The following is a 16,619-nucleotide window of genomic DNA, read 5'->3' as shown; positions in this document are numbered from 1 at the left end:
GGGACAGCGGGGACAGACTGTCCCCACGCCACGGTGGCTGGCAGGGATGGCGCAGGGGGGGAGCTTGGGGGGGACACGCCAGGTGGGATATGGGGACACCAGTAAGGGGACATAAAGATCCCAGTGACCCTGTGGGGTGCAGGGATTTAGGGGATCTTAAACCCAAACACCGGGGACCTGCAGCACCTTTGGGGGGACCTGACACCCCAACCTGGGGCTACCGGTGTGTCCCCCCCCAAGGGGTCACCTCTGCACCCAAAATCAGCCCTGGCAGGATGGGGTGGGAGCACCCACCTGCCCCCCGGGGTGTGGGGGGATGCTGTGGTCCTGCTGGCCTGGGGGACGGGTGCTGGGCTGGGGAGGGGGGTGCTGAGCCCAGGGGGAGGAGGAGGAGGAGGAAGGCTGAGCGCACGATCCCATTAAAGAGCTTAGGCAGCAGGAGGGCGAGGGGCAGCACCCAGCAGGGCAGGATGAGGGGGGCTCGTTACCCACCCGGGGTAATTAGCTCCCTTTCCTCCACAGGAGGAATCCCCCAGTGCCCCCGTCCCCCCCGCCACCACCCCCGCAGCACCCAGGGACCCCCCGGGTGGGGGGAACACAAGCTGGGGGCTGACCCCATCCCCAGTGCCAACCCAGCACATGGGGGGACACAGCCCACGGACTCAGGGGGGTGCCCCAAACCCCCTCCTGAGCCATCCCGGGGGACACAGGGTGTCCCCGTCCCCCGCGGGCAGAGGGTGTCACACCGCCTGCCCCCTTACGTAAAGCCCCGTGCCCACCTCCCCGAGATGCTCCGTCTTTCCCCCCCCCCCAGTGAGCCCTAATCTTTGCCATCTTGGGCTAATTGGATTTTCTGGGTCACATGGTGAGATAAAAAGTCTCCAAATCCCGCCGTCCAAAAAAATCAGGTTATCCATGGGGAATTAAGGGAGACAGTGGGGGGCAGCCGGCTCGCAAAGACCCACCGAGCTCTGCCTGCTGTGGGGCACCCCCATATCGGGCCGGCGGGTACCCGGCTCGGCCTTTTGGGGCTCCTCTTTCTCCCCCCCATTGCCCACCACCCGCCCTCGGGGTGCGCGCGCCGGGGAGAGCTGGAAGCACCTGGGGACCTAGAGGAGCTCGAGGCGTTCGAGGAGGAAGAGGAGACCATGGGGAGCGGGGCCAGTGCGGAGGACAAGGAGATGGCCAAGAGGTCCAAGGAGCTGGAGAAGAAGCTCCAGGAGGATGCGGATAAAGAGGCCAAGACGGTCAAGTTGCTGTTGCTTGGTAAGGGTGGAGGGGAGGGATGTCCCCGGGAGGAAGAGCAGGAATTGTCCCCTGTCCCCACCCGGCATGGGGGACCCCCTTGATGCTGGGGGGGATATGGCTGCTGGGGATGGGCAGGGGGGAAAAGCAGCCAGGGAGAGGGGACAGGGATGAGGACAAGGACAGGGAGTCCCCAACCCCATCTGCCTTTCTTCGTTTCCCTGCAGCTCATTAGCCCTCATTAGCCTGATGAGCTGCCCTTAGGGAGCAGAGGTTGTCCCACCAGCTGGGTGGGTGGCCCCCAGGGTTGTGCCTGGGTGGTATCAGCCCTTGGTGGCCACAAGACTGGTGAAGGGGACAGCGTGGGGACAGGACACTGGGTCCCACCTGGGCCAGGCTGCGACACATCCCAGGGGGGTCAGTGACACCCCGGGGAGCTCCTGCCACCAGCACCCCCAAACCCTGTCGCTGGGTGCAGGGTGGGAAGGGACAGTCCCTCAGGGGACCCTCCTACACCCCACTCGGGCAGTGGGGTGACCCCATGGGGAGGCATCGGGGACCCGCAGGGCAGAGACTGGCGGCGGGGGCTTATCCAGGTGGGGGGGCCGGGGTCAAGGCGATTAGCACCCTAATTCTAAGCAGCTTCCTGTGCTGCCCTAAGCTGCTTACAGCACCGAAGCCATCGCCGGTGATGCCCGCGGCGGGCGGGAGGTGTGGGACCCTGGGGACCGGCAGTCCAATGGGTCCCCACCACCCCTGGGGGTCCCTGAGGTGCGGCCCGGCTCTGGGTGCAAGAGGTGGCGTGGGGATGGTGGCACTGGGGGGAGGAGGATGGGCTGGGGGGCTGGTCAGGGGGGAGTGAAGCAGGAGGGGGAGCGGCTGAGTGTGCCCATCACTGTGGCATCAGGCCTGCGGTCTGTCCCACCCTGGGCAGCACTAAGGTTCCCCCCACCCTTTCCAGGGGCTGGAGAGTCGGGCAAGAGCACCATCGTGAAGCAGATGAAGTGAGTACAGCCCAAAGCACCCACATTGCGGGGTGGGGGGGGACACACACCCCAGAATGAGCCCTGCAGAGGGGGTGACAGCACCCCGGTCACCCCACCGTGTCATGCAGGTGGTGGCACCCTGCTGATTCCCAGGGTGGGGTGATACTGGGAGGAGACAGAGGGGCACCCCAGGGTGCCCCAGCTTGAAGCTGAGGCCACTGTGGGGCCCCCCCCCGCCCCATCCCCAGGATCATCCACCAGGATGGCTACACGCAGGAGGAGTGCATGGAGTTCAAGGCCATCATCTACGGCAACATCCTGCAGTCCATCCTGGCCATCATCCGCGCCATGACCACGCTGGGCATCGACTACGCCGAGTCGTCCTGTGTGGTCAGTCCCCACCCCCCTGCGACATGGGGCTGCTGAACCCCCAGAACAGGGGTCCATAGTGGCCTTGTGCTGCACCTGCCCCCCCCCCCCAGTCCCCTGCTCAACCCTGGGGGGGCTTTTTGGGGGACCACGAGTGGGATGGTGGCAGCGGGTCCCTCTTGCAGGACAATGGCCGACAGCTCTTCAACCTGGCCGACTCCATCGAGGAGGGCACCATGCCCCCCGAGCTGGTCGACTGCATCAAGAAGCTGTGGAAGGACGGGGGGGTGCAGGCTTGCTTCGACCGAGCCGCCGAGTACCAGCTCAACGACTCGGCCGCGTAGTGAGTGGGGTCACCAGCCAGGGGGGAGGGGGGACACACACACAGAGATGTGCCTGGGGACACCCGCCCGGGCTGCTCGTTGCCATTTCCCACCCAATGTGGCAAAATCAATCCCCTCCCTGCTCCTGGGAATACCCTGAGGCCGCCGTCCTCCATCCCGCTGGTGTCACTGGGCTGCAGCCCCCCCCCCCGCTGTGCCCGTCCCCGATGTCCCTGCAGCCCCCCCCAGCTCCCCCAGGGATTGTGCTGCCTCGGAGTCCCAGCATTTGGCTCAAGCTCCCCCATCCATCCCCAAAAAGCCTTGGGGGTGGGGGGGCAGGGAATGGGCAGGTCACATCCCCTCCCGTCCCCCCCAGTTACCTGAACCAGCTGGACAGGATCACGGCCCCCAACTACCTCCCCAACGAGCAGGACGTGCTGCGGTCCCGAGTGAAGACCACGGGCATCATCGAGACCAAATTCTCTGTCAAAGACCTGAATTTCAGGTGGGTGAGCCCCCCCCCCCCCGCCATGATCAGCCCCCACAGTGGGGAGGGGATTTGGGGTGAACCTGATGCTCCAGGGACCCCCAATCCCCCCTGGACCAGGGATGGTCGGTCACTGCATCCCTGACCCCGCTGAGGACAGGGTGCTGAGACCATCACTGGGGGGGGGGGGATGACAAGACTAGATGTGTCACCCCCCCACACCCCATCTTTGTCCCCTCCCCAGGATGTTTGACGTGGGAGGGCAGAGATCGGAGCGCAAGAAGTGGATCCACTGCTTCGAGGGGGTGACCTGCATCATCTTCTGCGGGGCGCTGAGCGCCTACGACATGGTGCTGGTGGAGGACGACGAAGTGGTGGGTCGGGGTCCCAGAGGTGCCCGGCTATAGCTGGGGGGGGAGTGGAGCCAGGTCACAGAGGGAAGGGGACCAACACTCTGTGCCATCGGATGCTCTGGGTGATCCGGGAAAGGAGTGGGAGAGGCAGGATGGAGCTGGCTCCCACCCAGTTGCACCCAGTAAACGTGTCAGCGCTTACTCTGGGGCACGAGCAGCCCAACCTAGCCAAAACACAGGTCGTGGGTCTGCCCCCCCCCGCTGCCCACGAGGAAACACCCACCCCCCCCGCGTCCTTCCAAGCAGCCGAGGGCAAAGCAGCTCCCAACCAAGGAGCCTCCATCCCACTGGGAAACGCTTCCAGATGCGGGAAAACCTCCCGAGCAAACCCAAAGGAGCCGGACCCAGCCCAGGAGGGGAGGAAGAGGCGCCAACCGCTCTCAGTGAAGGCAAATCTCCCCCAGAGGCACCTCTTGCCTCGCTGGGCCCTCCCAGGTGGGCAGAAAAGCAGCAGGAAGGGGCAGCTTCGAGGGAGGAGGTCGGGAGAGGAGCAACATGACGGCCCCAAAATGGGTCATTTCTTGGAAGAAATGAGGGGTGAAGACGAGCAGTGCAGAAGCAGAAGCAGGCTGTCTTCTCCCTTAGCCCGGGGAACTGGGGCAAAGCGTCCTCGCTGGTATCTCTGACAGCGACCGACCCCACGGATGCTCCCTGGTGCTTTGGGGTCCAAAAAACCTTTGCTGGGAGCTGGGTCGGGGCCCGACACACCTGGGGCTTGCCCAGGCTGGGCAGGAGCGCGCAGCCCTTTCTCAGCCCTAAAGCTGCAGCCTAAGGCACGTGGGGGAAGGACAGAGCATCGTTCCCATCGAAGCCCCCAGGAGAGGCTGTAACGCTTCCCCTGCGCAGGATGGGGCAGGATTTGGCCAAAGCTCTGGTTTTTTGGCTCTTCAGCCCCGCTCGCTGAAGCCGGACAGAAAAGCTGCTGCAATGGGAAGCTGGACAAGGCAAAACCGTCCCTGTGACCCCTACAGAACCTACCTGCTGCCATACAAAGGTGGAGGAGACCCACCTTCCATCAGCAAAACTGCAAAAGCCCCCAGTCAGACTTTGCTCCAGCTGGGTGGAGCCACTTCTACCCGAGCATGCCCCTGCAGCAAACTAGAAACTGCAAGTCTGCTTTAAAACTGGAACTTTTCCTTTTTCCTGCTCCTTTCTGAAGCTCCAGGTAACAGCTGGGGGCTGTGGTCCGGCAAGAGCATCCCGCAGCACGGCCTGGATGCTGTCCCCGTCCCTGAGCACCTTCCAGCGGGGCTGCGAGGTTTTCCCGGATAGTTTTCCCACCTTAAGCCTTTATTTCTGAGCATCCCAGAAGCTGCCAGGAGGGATCAGAGCATGGCGCTGCCCAGAGCTGCTTAACCCCACTCCCCACCCTGAGCATCACCTGGATTTTGCAGATGACACCCAGTTGGGTGGGAGTGTTGATCTGCTCGAGGGTAGGGAGGCTCTGCAGAGAGACCTGGACAGGCTGGAGCGATGGGCTGAGCCCAACTGTATGAGCTTCACTAAGGGCAAATGCCGGGTGCTGCCCTTGGGCCACAACAACCCCCAGCAGCGCTACAGGCTTGGGGAGGAGTGGCTGGAGAGCTGCCAGTCAGAGAGGGACCTGGGGGGGGTGATTGACAGCCGGATGAACATGAGCCAGCAGTGTGCCCAGGTGGCCAAGAAGGCCAATGGCATCCTGGCTTGTATCAGCACCAGCGTGGCCAGCAGGGACAGGGAAGGGATCTGACCCCTGTGCTCGGCACTGGTGAGGCCGCCCCTCGATGAGTGGGTTCAGTTTTGGGCCCCTCACTCCAAAAAGGCCATTGAATGACTCGAGCGTGTCCAGAGAAGGGCAACGGAGCTGGTGCAGGGTCTGGAGCACAGGTCTGATGGGGAGCGGCTGAGGGAACTGGGGGGGTTTAGTCTGGAGAAGAGGAGGCTGAGGGGAGACCTCATGGCCCTCTGCAACTCCCTGAAAGGAGGGTGCAGAGAGGGGGGATGAGTCTCTTGAGCCAAGGAACCAGCACCAGGACAAGAGGGAATGGCCTCAAGCTGCGCCAGGGCAGGGTCAGACTGGCTCTTAGGAAGGATTTCTTTGCAGAAGGGGTTGTTGGGCGTTGGAATGGGCTGCCCAGGGCAGGGGGGGAGTCCCCATCCCTGGAGGGGTTGAAGAGTCGGGTTGACCCAGCGCTGAGGGATCTGGTGGAGTTGGGAACGGTCAGTGCTGGGTTAACGGTTGGACTGGATGATCTTCAAGGTCCCTTCCAACCGAGATGATTCTGTGATTCTGTGATTTACCCGGGTCGCTGACGCCGCGGCGCGGGGGCTTTTTGGATGGGCGAGAGGGACACTCGGTGCAGGCAGGGGACAGGCAGCAGAGCCAATTTGCTGCTGCGGCAAACGGGAGCATCCCCGGCAGCACGGGGAAAAGCTCTCGTCTCAGGAACTTGGGGGGGTTTGGGGGGCTGCAACGGCCAAAAGGTGCCAACGAGCTTGTTTGCTTGCAGAACCGCATGCACGAATCCCTGCACCTATTCAACAGTATATGTAACCATAAGTTCTTCGCCGCCACGTCCATCATCCTCTTCCTCAACAAGAAGGACCTTTTTGAGCAAAAGATCAAGAAAGTCCACCTCAGCATTTGCTTCCCAGATTACGACGGTGAGTTGGTTCATTCCCCCTCCCTGAGACCCCCCAGACCACAGTCTCCGGCGGGGAACCGCGTGGTCCTGACACAGACACGGCATCTCGGGTTCTGCTGGGGTCGAGTCGAGTCCCTGGAGGTAGGAGCAGAGGAGAGGACAGATGTGGCCTCGGGAAGGTGTTTAGAAGGATTGAAATGGGATAAAATGGCTTTTTTTTAAAGTGCTTTGCTAGGTGCTGTTGCCACCCAGCCCTTCTCCCCCTCCTCTTCCTCCTCTGGAGAGAAATTTCAGCTCTAGCTCTTAAAAACAAGCCTTAAGCTCCTCGCCCCAGCTCTGATGATCATCTCCCATGGCAGCAGCTCAGCAGCAGCTTCGTTTCCTCCCTCCGCAGGTCCCAACACATTTGAAGATGCAGGAAATTACATCAAGACCCAGTTCCTTGATCTCAACATGCGAAAGGACGTGAAGGAGATCTACAGCCACATGACCTGTGCCACAGACACGCAAAATGTCAAATTTGTCTTCGACGCCGTCACGGATGTCATCATCAAAGAGAACCTCAAGGACTGCGGCCTCTTCTGAGCATCTGGGTGGCAGGTACCTGAGAAACAGTTGTTTAACCACAAAAAAAGGGCTGGGGAAGGGGAGGGGGGATGGGGGTGCAGCAGAGTCTGCTCCATCCTGCTCTGCAGGGTGATGGGACGTGGGTGCCCCCAGGCTTTGCCATCAAACAGGGTCTGGAAATCCCAGCCTGCAGAGCAGGGGAGGGGAGGATGAGCCGGGATGAGCGAGGACCAGAGGGTTTGGGGTCCCACCAGCCCTGGGGAAGGGCAGCACCCCCCTGCAGACCTCTGGGGGGGGGGATCCAATTCCCATCCCACAGCAGCGTGGGCTCAGCCCAGTTGTTATGTTGAACTCACGTCGCCAGAGCGCTTCACTTGCGTGAGGAGAGAGAGGAAAACAGCAGATTGTAGCCCAAATTATGCACCTGAGCAAGATCAAATCATTTTATCTCGGGGCCTCCTGTTGCCACAACAGGGTCAGTGGTGCCGTGTTGGTTTGCAGCCCGGCCGGGGAGGCTGTCACGCAGCCTTGGCCCCGTGGGGACAACCCGAGTGACACTCAAGTGCAGCAGGGAGGCAGCACGGGAATCCCAGGCTGTGCTCTGCTGCAGCTGGCCTTTTAGCTCGTCACCGTGAAGGTTTAATTAGGGTTTATAACCCTAATTCTTACGCCTGCGTTTGCCCGCTGGCCTGAGCAGCGGTGGGAACTCCTTCCCCTCTCCCCGCTTTCCGAGCAGCTCCCAACCACCAGCTTCGACGCTTTGTTCTTCAGGGAACCTCCAGCGTTTCCCTTGTCCCTGAACATTAATAGAGAAGCAAGAAAAAAAAAAATAATAAAGCAGGCAGGCAGCTTCCCCGCAGGCAGAGGCAGGCTGCGGCAGGACGGGGGGTGCAGCCTTGGCCGCCAGCTCTGCATTGTGCTGTGAACAAAGCTGCTTTCTAAGCAGAGCACTCGGCAGCCTTCGAGTGTGAACCCGCTTCTAGCACCAAGGAAAATATAAATACTGTGTGCCACGGCAGCACAGGAGGCCCTGCCGGCTCCCGAGGTTGCAGGCAGCAGCAAGAGCTGGAGGGGTTGATCAGCGAGGGAATACAAGTGTCACGCTCCAGGCTTCTTGTGCCGTGCCTGGGTCAGAGGATTTTAGGGCAATGAAATTTTTTTTCCATCACCCAGTTCGGTGCAATGAAAAGTTGCTTGTCTAAAGCCACCCTTCCTGCGCTTACAACCGTGGCTGCGTTGTTTGAAAGCCTGTAACCCCCTCTTCTTTCTTCCTTCCTGCTAGAAAAGACTTCAGTTTCACAGCCCCGTTCTGCTGAGCAGAGCCAAAAGGATGAACCAAAAAATAAAAGTTACTCAGAGCCCACTTTTTCTACGACCTGCCCAACCACGCCACCTCCTTTCAAGCCCAAAATAGGATGGGGCTGAAGCTGAACTTCCAGCTCCCTTTTGTGGCCATTTCCTCTTTTTTTTTTTTTTTAAAAAAAAACAAAGAAAACCTCACGCTCTGCAGTGCCTGAAAGGCAGCGTTTATAAATGAGATCTGGAGTGGTTTGACACCAAAGAGCACACGGTCCCTGGTACACCTGCCAGAAAAATTAGTATGAAAGCATCGTCCCCCGGCGCAGGCGGGCAGGGCAGCGTGCTCGGGGAGAGGCAGCAGAGAGGACCGGGCACTCCTCCCCTCTGCAGCCCCTTTCTTCCCTTTTATCAAAGCGGAATTCATCGAAGCAGGAGTTTCGGGGGAAGGTGGAGGCTGGGTGAGCTGTGACTCACGCCTGGGACCCAACCTGTCCTTTGGCAGGAGAAATAAGGGGGGTTTTGTGCCCTAAGAGCTGAATTTCTCCCCAAAGCACAGCCCAGGATGGAGCCGAGGGTGGGCAAGCAGAGGCAGGAGCAGGCAGGAGCACGTGCAGGAGGGTCTGGGGGAGGCAAGCACGCCTACAGAAATGGGCTGGAGAAAGAGGAAATGGTTACTTGAAAGATTTTCATTCAGCTGTTTAGAGCTGTATTTGCTCTCTACTGTTTGTAAATAAATCTGTAGATGCATCCTGTATCCTCGCACTGTTTACTGCAGAGATCACACACGCAGCTTCGTTTAACTGTAGGAAAAACAAAATAAAGAAATAGGCATGACACGGCTGTCTATCATTTCTCCCACTTGGATTTCTCCGTGATGACTGTTCCTAAGCCCCGTTCCTGTGCCCGAGAGCTTGGATCGAGGATTATTTGACATTCCCTGCATTCATTCTGCACTCGGATCTCCCACTAAGATCAACCAGGGGAGCGAGGCCACCACCAGCCTCCTGGGCAGCCGGAGGTGCCCGGGGCCACTGTGAACCACAAAACCTTCCCAACCAAAGCCCCCTGCCAGCCGGGCAGGATTTGCAGCCACAACAACCCCCTGCATGGCTACAGGCTCGGGGAGGTGTGGCTGGAGCTGTGTGGAAGAGAAGGGTCTGGGGGTTCTCATTGACGAGCAGCTGACCAGGAGCCAGCAGTGTGCCCAGGTGGCCAAGAAAGCCAACGGCATCCTGGCTTGTTTTAGAAATAGTGTGACCAGCAGAAGCAGGGAGGTGACAGTCCCCCTGTGCTCTGCACTGGTGAGGCCACACCTGGAGGGTTGTGTCCAGTTTTGGGCACCTCAATCCCAGAGAGATCTCGAGGGGCTGGAGCGAGGGCAGAGGAGGGCAATGAGGTGGGGAAGGGCCTGGAGAATAAATCCTGTGAGGAGCCATTGAAGGAGCTGGGACTGTTCAGTGTGAGGAGGAGAAGGTGAGGGGAGACTCATCACTCTCTACAGCTCCCTGAAAGGACGTTGTGGAGAGGTTGGTGCTGGTCTCTTCTCCCAGGGAATTAGTGATAGAACAAGAGGGAACGGCTTGAAACTGCAACAGGGGAGGTTCAGACTGGACATGAGGAACAAATGTTTCCCCGAAAGAGTGGTCAGAGAGTGGAATAGGCTGCCCAGGGAGGGGGTGGAGTCCCCATCCCTGGGTGTGTTTAAGGGTCGTTTGGATGAGCTGTGGGGGGATGTGGGGTAGGGGAGAACTTTGTAGAGTCGGGCTGAGGGTTGGACTCGATGATCCCGAGGGGCTTTTCCAACCTGAATGATTCTGGGATTGTGCAGGGCCAGGCCCATAGTGCAGCTCCAGCACCGGTCAGGGAGCACCACGCTGTTGCAATCCAATTCTGGAGGGGTTTTGCATGAATTTGTTTAAAATGCCTTAGCAAGAAACTGTAGTAAAGCCTCAAGGCTGGCGAGAAGGGAACTGTCAGGCAGTCAGAGCTCAAGGCAGCTTGGGAAAGGCTCCAGAACAGAAATACACTTGTAGCTGCGGAGCAGACAGGCAGCAGACACCGGGGAGGGGTGTGTGTGTGTGTGTAGCCATTTACAGCACCCACAAGCATCCCTCGAGTATTTCATTCTGTATTTCTTCGAAACGGGTTACATTGACATGACGTAAGGGCATCCAGAGCAGTCATTTTCCCATCAGGTTCAAGAGAGGCAGCGAGACTTGGGCTATAAATAAGCAGCAAAGGAACCATCTGCCAATAAGGCTGATGAGGGCCGGGATGCCGGTCGTCCTCCGTCTGTGCCAGCGCAGCTTCGGGAGCTGCAGGACTGGCTGCACAGAGAGCAGTGACAGGCGTGGGGGATAAAAGCATGAGGAACCTTTATTTACACCCATTTATCACACCCATTTCCCAGGGAAGCGTTTACCTTCCTTCTCCAGCCAAGCACAAAAAGGGGGGGGGGGGACGACGACACGACGCTCCTGGATAAAATTCAGAATAAAACTAGAGAAAAGGCTAAACTGTTTACTCACCATTTTAATACTGCCAACAACTATAACAGATTGAAACTGTACACATGACAAACTGGGAAAAAGAGTCTCGATGCAATGGTTCAGCAAAGGAATGTACTGACTGGTTATGAACATTGCTACAGTAAAAACAATGGCAAACAGGAATTTGGCACCACATATACAAAGTAAAGGCATGCTCGTCAATACAGTTTAGGAGTCTCTGAACAGAAAAGGCCATGGTAAATGCAGAACAAGGTGCACCCTTTACAAAATTGCCCACCGGTTTAGACCAAAAATGCACAAGAATTAGAGTGGTTGACTGAGTAGCTCTGTAGCAGCACGCGTGTCCCATCCAGTCTGGAGCTCAGCCTTTCGTCTCCGAGGGACGCAGCCCGGGTACACGCTGACCCAAGCTTCACGCTCACCCCACACAAGGAATCTCCGTGTGGCCATCAGCAGAAAGCAGGGTCACCCCTAACCGTAAGCTAAAAACTCGCTCATCCCGCTGCAGAAACTTCTTTTGAAAGCCTTGTGGTAGCAGGATGGTAACAAATCACACACCCCAAGAAGCCGAAGCTATCGCCGTAAGAGCTCTAAGGATCCTTTAAGTAGTTGCAGAAATATTAAATCCTGACCATACCAAGTGTTAAAAACAAAGAGTTCCTGCTAAGAGGAATACTTTCTGCATGATCTGGTCACATGTGCATAGTTAAGTGATATTTTTTTTTTGTTGTTTTTTTATTTTTAAAACAAGATTTGTTTGCAAATAAAGAAATAAAATTTAGTAAAGTTATAGTTTTCTTGATGGAAAAACCTTAAAAACAGACTAGTGGTGGCTTGTTAACCAAAGAAAGAGAGAAAGCTACATATCGAAGGTCTGGAATCCAGCACCTCAACTTCACAACAGCTGTACACATTTGAGATTACACCATCCAAACGACGCCAGGATGATCTAGTCACACTAACAGTTGTTCCATCTTGACCTAACTTCAACATCCCATATCAATAAAAAGGTCCCTAATACAGAAGATTGTGCTAAAGAATGCAACGATTCTGCATGCTGTTTTCGTTTCCCTGGTCCTGTTCATGCTTGCAGCTGTCCCCACGAGGCAGCAAAGAGTCTGGTTCTCAAAACGCCACATCATAAAAAAAAAAAAAAAAAAAACAACACTGAAAAGAAAAGAGGGAGCGTTAGTGAGGCGACAGGCCAAGCCAGCCCGAGCTGGCGTGCAACGCTTCAACGCTGCGAGCAGCCCGGCTTTACCTTCTTCCCACGCCCCTTCCTTCTCAATAGAGTCCACACTCCTTCAGGTTGTTTTTAATGATAACATCTGTAACAGCATCAAAGACAAACTGCACGTTCTTGGTGTCGGTGGCGCAGGTGAAGTGCGTGTAGATCTCCTTGGTGTCTTTTCTCCGGTTCAGATCTTCAAACTGACACTGGATGTAGGCAGCTGCTTCCTCGTACGTGTTGGAGCCTGAAAAAGATAAGATCCCTTACTTTGGCCAGCAGTTCACAGCAGAGATCTTTTAAGTACATATTAAGCTGCTTAAACCATCTGCCTTATCCAGCTCCAAACCCAAATCCACCATTAACCCCTTCTTGTAAATCTGGAGTCTATCCCCAGCCTCTGATGAGTGACCTTGCACAAGTCACTCCCCAACTGCTCCTTGCCCAGAGCTCACTAGCGGGGCACGTTGTACGGTAATCCTGCTGGAAACATGCAGAAGAGTGCCAAATGACAGGAATAAGCAGGTTTAAAGGAAGGACCATTTAAAAAAAAAAAAATCAATTTAAATGCCTCGAGCAGTGACTAGGTGAAGCATCACGTCTGTGCGGGGCCACGGCGGGGGGGGGGGGCGCTGCAAAACAGGTCTGCTGAAACACGGACACACCAGGACGTGGACAAGTTCCACAGCTTCTGAAACTGAAGTTCGACTAAACCATTGTCCCAATAATGTGGAAAATGCAGAGTGGCTTTGATTTGCTGGAGTGCAACACTTTGCTCTTTGTACTCCGAGCCATAAAATACAAGGACAAAGGCAGCTCTGAACCACAGATGTGCATGACCACATCTCTTCCGAGAAAATGAGCTACCAGCTACCGGAGAGCCCGAAGATGCTGCCCAAGAGACAGAGTTAAGGGAATTGGGGAAAAGATAAGCTTTTAAATTATCTCGGATTGAGTAGGCTTTGACTAACTCCTTCCTGGCCCTGACAACAAACGAAACGCAGCTTCAGGAGCCCAACCTGTGTACTCTGGATAGCAGATCGTTAGTGGACTTTTCTTAATCTTTTCCTCAAACAGGTCTTTCTTGTTCAAGAAGAGAATGATCGACGTGTCTGTGAACCACTTGTTGTTACAAATGCTGTCGAACAGTTTCATACTCTCATGCATCCGGTTCTGGAAAATAAAGTGAGAAGGGCGCTGCATCATTCCAGAGTTATGAGGGGAGGATGGGGTGAGGGGACAGACAGGTTTTACTGCAGAGGCCAGACTAGAGCCAAGTGTCACCGACATGTCCTCGCTGCTGCTTCATCAGGAAGAGCACGGGCACAGCCCTGAGCAGGGGTCAGGTCACCTCCTCATCCCAGAAGTCCCCCCAGATGTGTTTGTTCCTCCCCAGAGGTGCTCACACCTAGGGGAACCAGCTCCTCCCTGTAACCAGGGCCTGGAGAAAAATCTCACTGATGCATAGCAGAAGCAGGGAGGTGACAGTCCCCCTGTGCTCTGCACTGGTGAGGCCACACCTGGAGGGTTGTGTCCAGTTTTGGGCACCTCAATACGAGAGAGATCTCGAGGGGCTGGAGCGAGGGCAGAGGAGGGCAACGAGGTGGGGAAGGGCCTGGAGAATAAATCCTGTGAGGAGCCATTGAAGGAGCTGGGACTGTTCAGTGTGAGGAGGAGAAGGTGAGGGGAGACTCATCACTCTCTACAGCTCCCTGAAAGGACGTTGTGGAGAGGTTGGTGCTGGTCTCTTCTCCCAGGGAATTAGTGACAGAACAGAGGGAACGGCTTTAAACTGCAACAGGGGAGGTTCAGACTGGACATGAGGAACAAATGTTTCCCCGAAAGAGTGGTCAGAGTGGAATAGGCTGCCCAGGGAGGGGGTGGAGTCCCCATCCCTGGGTGTGTTTAAGGGCCATTTGGATGAGCTGTGGGGGGATGTGGGGTAGGGGAGAACTTTGTAGAGTCGGGCTGAGGGTTGGACTCGATGATCCCGAGGGGCTTTTCCAACCTGAATGATTCTGGGATTATGTTTATCAGTTTCTGGGGGAAGATACTGCAGGCTGCCGCAAGGAACTGCTCATCTTCACAGCCCCTGGACAAGCCAGAGACATGCCCACCCCGCGACTCCACCTCCCTTCTCCTCCAGTGCCACCCAGCCAGGCACTGGTAACTCCTCTGTAACGTACCATTTCCTCGTCCTCGGCCAAGACAAGGTCATAATCGCTGAGGGCCACACAGAAAATTATTGCTGTCACGCCTTCAAAGCAGTGGATCCACTTCTTTCGCTCCGACCGCTGGCCACCAACATCAAACATCCTGGGAGAGGCAGAAGAACCATCTCAGGAGCTACACAGATCTCCCTCCCCGGCCACCACACCACTCACAGGGGATTCAGGAGGCTCAGCTAAGGACTCTCAAACAAGCAGGATTTCAGGGAAAACAGGTACACAGCCTTCCAGCAGCAAGGCCACGAACTCAGAGCCCTCCCTTCCTTAGGAGAGTGGATTTTAAAACCAGAATTCTTTTCTTTAGAGCAATTTCAGCAGGAAGAACTAGGTGTTACCTACATCACTATCCAGAAGTCTGCTGATTCACCAGGGCATGCTTATTTTGTTCTCTGTCTCCTATTTCCTTAGCAACAATCCATTTGCTTGACTGGACTCCAAACACCTACTCATAGTCAGCTCTTCCAGTTAATTTACACTGCATCTGACAAAGGATTATCTGGAACATACTACCTGCATGCTACTTCTGGGACCCAGAAAAAAATTAATGGGGTTAAGAAACAGTGTTATGTATTAAAAAAAAATAATCTGTAAGCTACTGAGGTTTAAAGGCTGCAGAGTTGCTTACTGAATTTGTCTGTAAAAAAAAAAAAAAGGCGTCTTGGACAGTTGCAACACTCTGCTCACCAAAATATTTTGATGAAGAAGCAGGATTGCCCAGAATGTTCTGATTGACTGTGACTTAATTAAATCAAGCCAGATAGAAGTCAATATCCAAGAGCTACGAAAATCATAAACATTGATTTGTTATCAGAGCGAACAGGCAGACAAGAGAGAAGCTGCCCAGGGTGGGCCAAAAGCAATGCAATTTGATGATGCCAAACGAGGCAGCCAGAAGCACCATTCAGCTCACTCCAATCTTCTGATTAACGTAAACCGTCCCCGCGGACCGCGGGAGGAAAGATGAAAATCTCGGGGAGGATACAGGCTATTTACTTAGCACGTATCATTTGCCATTACTCTCTGCTGTTAGCGCAGAGACATCTGGAAAGGAACAGCATCCCTGACAACTCGGCTTCGCCGAGCTCATCCAAATTCGAGTCACAGTTATACCGAGGTACCTCAGCCCGTTATTAATGTCTGAGATTTAACATCAAGGCTTCCATCGCGGGAGAGGTGGCAGCTTCAGGGTTTAAGACGTATTAATGCTTTCCTTTGTGGAGCAAATCCCTCCAAGACGAGACACCTCGTGTCTCAGGCTCTGCACATGATCAATGACTCCGGGCAGGCTTGGGAAAGAGCAATTCCCCTCTTTGCATCAGGGAGGCACGCCTCCGAGCGCTCAGCCGTTTCACTTGAAAAGAGGGGTTATAACGATTAAACCCAACACGCCTGCTACCTCCAGCTCACTCTTCCATTAGTCAGACGTGATGATTTTTTATGAGCACCACACGCTGCAGCTGGAAATGCTAATCCTAATACAGCACGACCAAAACCAAGTTTTTCCCTGGGTGAACCAGAAGGCATGTAAATAGCTCGGCGATGCGAAATGTTTAGGCATTTTTGTTAAAATGGTTCGTAGGTTAAGACAGTTCAGAAACCAAAATGCTACTATTCTCCTAAAAAAAGCGTGCAAACGAATCAGGTTTTATAAGCAACACTTGGATTTTTGCTACGGCTCTTTCAAACTGCAAACACAAACTAAAAATAAGCAAACAAATGCTTATTTAAAGGCTGTGAGCAACGAAGACTTAAGAACACTGCCACAGACAAAGGGAAGTCACCCACCACACAGGGGCTACGTTCTCCTACATCCACATTACAGGACACAAATGCCCAACCCCGCGAGGCTCCAGGCTGTTTGTCAGGAGCACGCTCGGGATCCAAAGCGAGGATTTTTCTAACGAGCAGATGAAGAGCAGGGAGGAGAGCTAAACTGCAGGCTAGCAGCCGCTACGGGGGTTAGAGGGAGCTCGATTAGTGATACGTAAAGGGACACTGCCAAGACCAGGCTCGATACCCGAGCCCTGCAGGGACTGAATTTAGAAGGCAGAGAGGACAGGCCAGCGCCATCCTCGGCGGTGTCACACAAAGGCAGCCAGTCCCCAGCACGCTGTCAGCATGCCCCGCTCCTGCTCCGCAGCAAGTGTCAGTCAGCACAGTCACCTACAGCTTCGTGGAGAACACCATGCAGCCCAGAGCCACGGCCGTGACTGCGGGGAGAGCTCTCATCTCCCGCTTCAAAGGAAGGGGTTAAATTCAAACTCAAAATCCAGGAGTCAGTGTCCTTTTAGTATATGTATTTTTTTTTAATCCTGTAAACAAGCAGTCAGTACCTGTGTC

The 16,619-nt window shown here is 55.5% G+C and overlaps 2 protein-coding genes across 3 annotated transcripts in view; one reads left to right on the top strand and one right to left on the bottom strand.

Annotated features, from left to right (window-relative positions):
• The first annotated feature begins 446 nt into the window (after positions 1–446).
• On the top strand, positions 447–9,064 carry GNAT2 (G protein subunit alpha transducin 2). 2 transcript variants are annotated; one of them, XM_074893757.1, is made up of 9 exons: positions 447–1,266; positions 2,207–2,249; positions 2,480–2,621; positions 2,786–2,943; positions 3,300–3,428; positions 3,655–3,784; positions 6,313–6,466; positions 6,842–7,047; positions 8,297–9,064. In XM_074893757.1, the coding sequence occupies exons 1-8, from the start codon at positions 1,149–1,151 to the stop codon at positions 7,030–7,032; spliced, it is 1,065 nt and encodes a 354-aa protein (XP_074749858.1). In that variant the 5' UTR covers positions 447–1,148; the 3' UTR covers positions 7,033–7,047; positions 8,297–9,064. The 2 variants fall into 2 exon arrangements, with proteins under 2 accessions (XP_074749858.1, XP_074749859.1); XM_074893758.1 differs by lacking the exon at positions 447–1,266 and adding an exon at positions 2,000–2,042.
• A 1,766-nt stretch (positions 9,065–10,830) lies between these two features.
• Positions 10,831–16,619, bottom strand: part of GNAI3 (G protein subunit alpha i3) — a 33,233-nt gene continuing 27,444 nt past the window's right edge. Inside the window, exons 6-9 of the mRNA XM_074893440.1 lie at positions 14,238–14,367; positions 13,071–13,224; positions 12,085–12,298; positions 10,831–11,990 (exon numbers count right to left, since the gene is read on the bottom strand). Of these exons, the coding sequence (XP_074749541.1) occupies positions 12,108–12,298; positions 13,071–13,224; positions 14,238–14,367 (475 nt within the window). The 3' untranslated portion in view covers positions 10,831–11,990; positions 12,085–12,107. The remainder of the gene's footprint in view (positions 11,991–12,084; positions 12,299–13,070; positions 13,225–14,237; positions 14,368–16,619) is intronic.

This window comes from Strix uralensis, chromosome 24 (assembly GCF_047716275.1).
Source record: "Strix uralensis isolate ZFMK-TIS-50842 chromosome 24, bStrUra1, whole genome shotgun sequence".
Taxonomy (NCBI): domain Eukaryota; kingdom Metazoa; phylum Chordata; class Aves; order Strigiformes; family Strigidae; genus Strix; species Strix uralensis.
The sequence above is the reverse complement of the archived record's forward strand: the minus strand, read 5'-3'. Positions and strand labels throughout refer to the sequence as shown.

Excerpts from the sequence above, each read along its gene's own strand:
- GNAT2 (XM_074893757.1), top strand. The coding sequence starts at position 1,149 with ATGGGGAGCGGGGCCAGTGCGGAGGACAAGGAGATGGCCAAGAGGTCC. Across the intron at positions 1,267-2,206 it reads GGTCAAGTTGCTGTTGCTTG|GGGCTGGAGAGTCGGGCAAG; the intron begins GTAAGGGTGGAG and ends CACCCTTTCCAG. Across the intron at positions 2,250-2,479 it reads ACCATCGTGAAGCAGATGAA|GATCATCCACCAGGATGGCT; the intron begins GTGAGTACAGCC and ends CCCCATCCCCAG.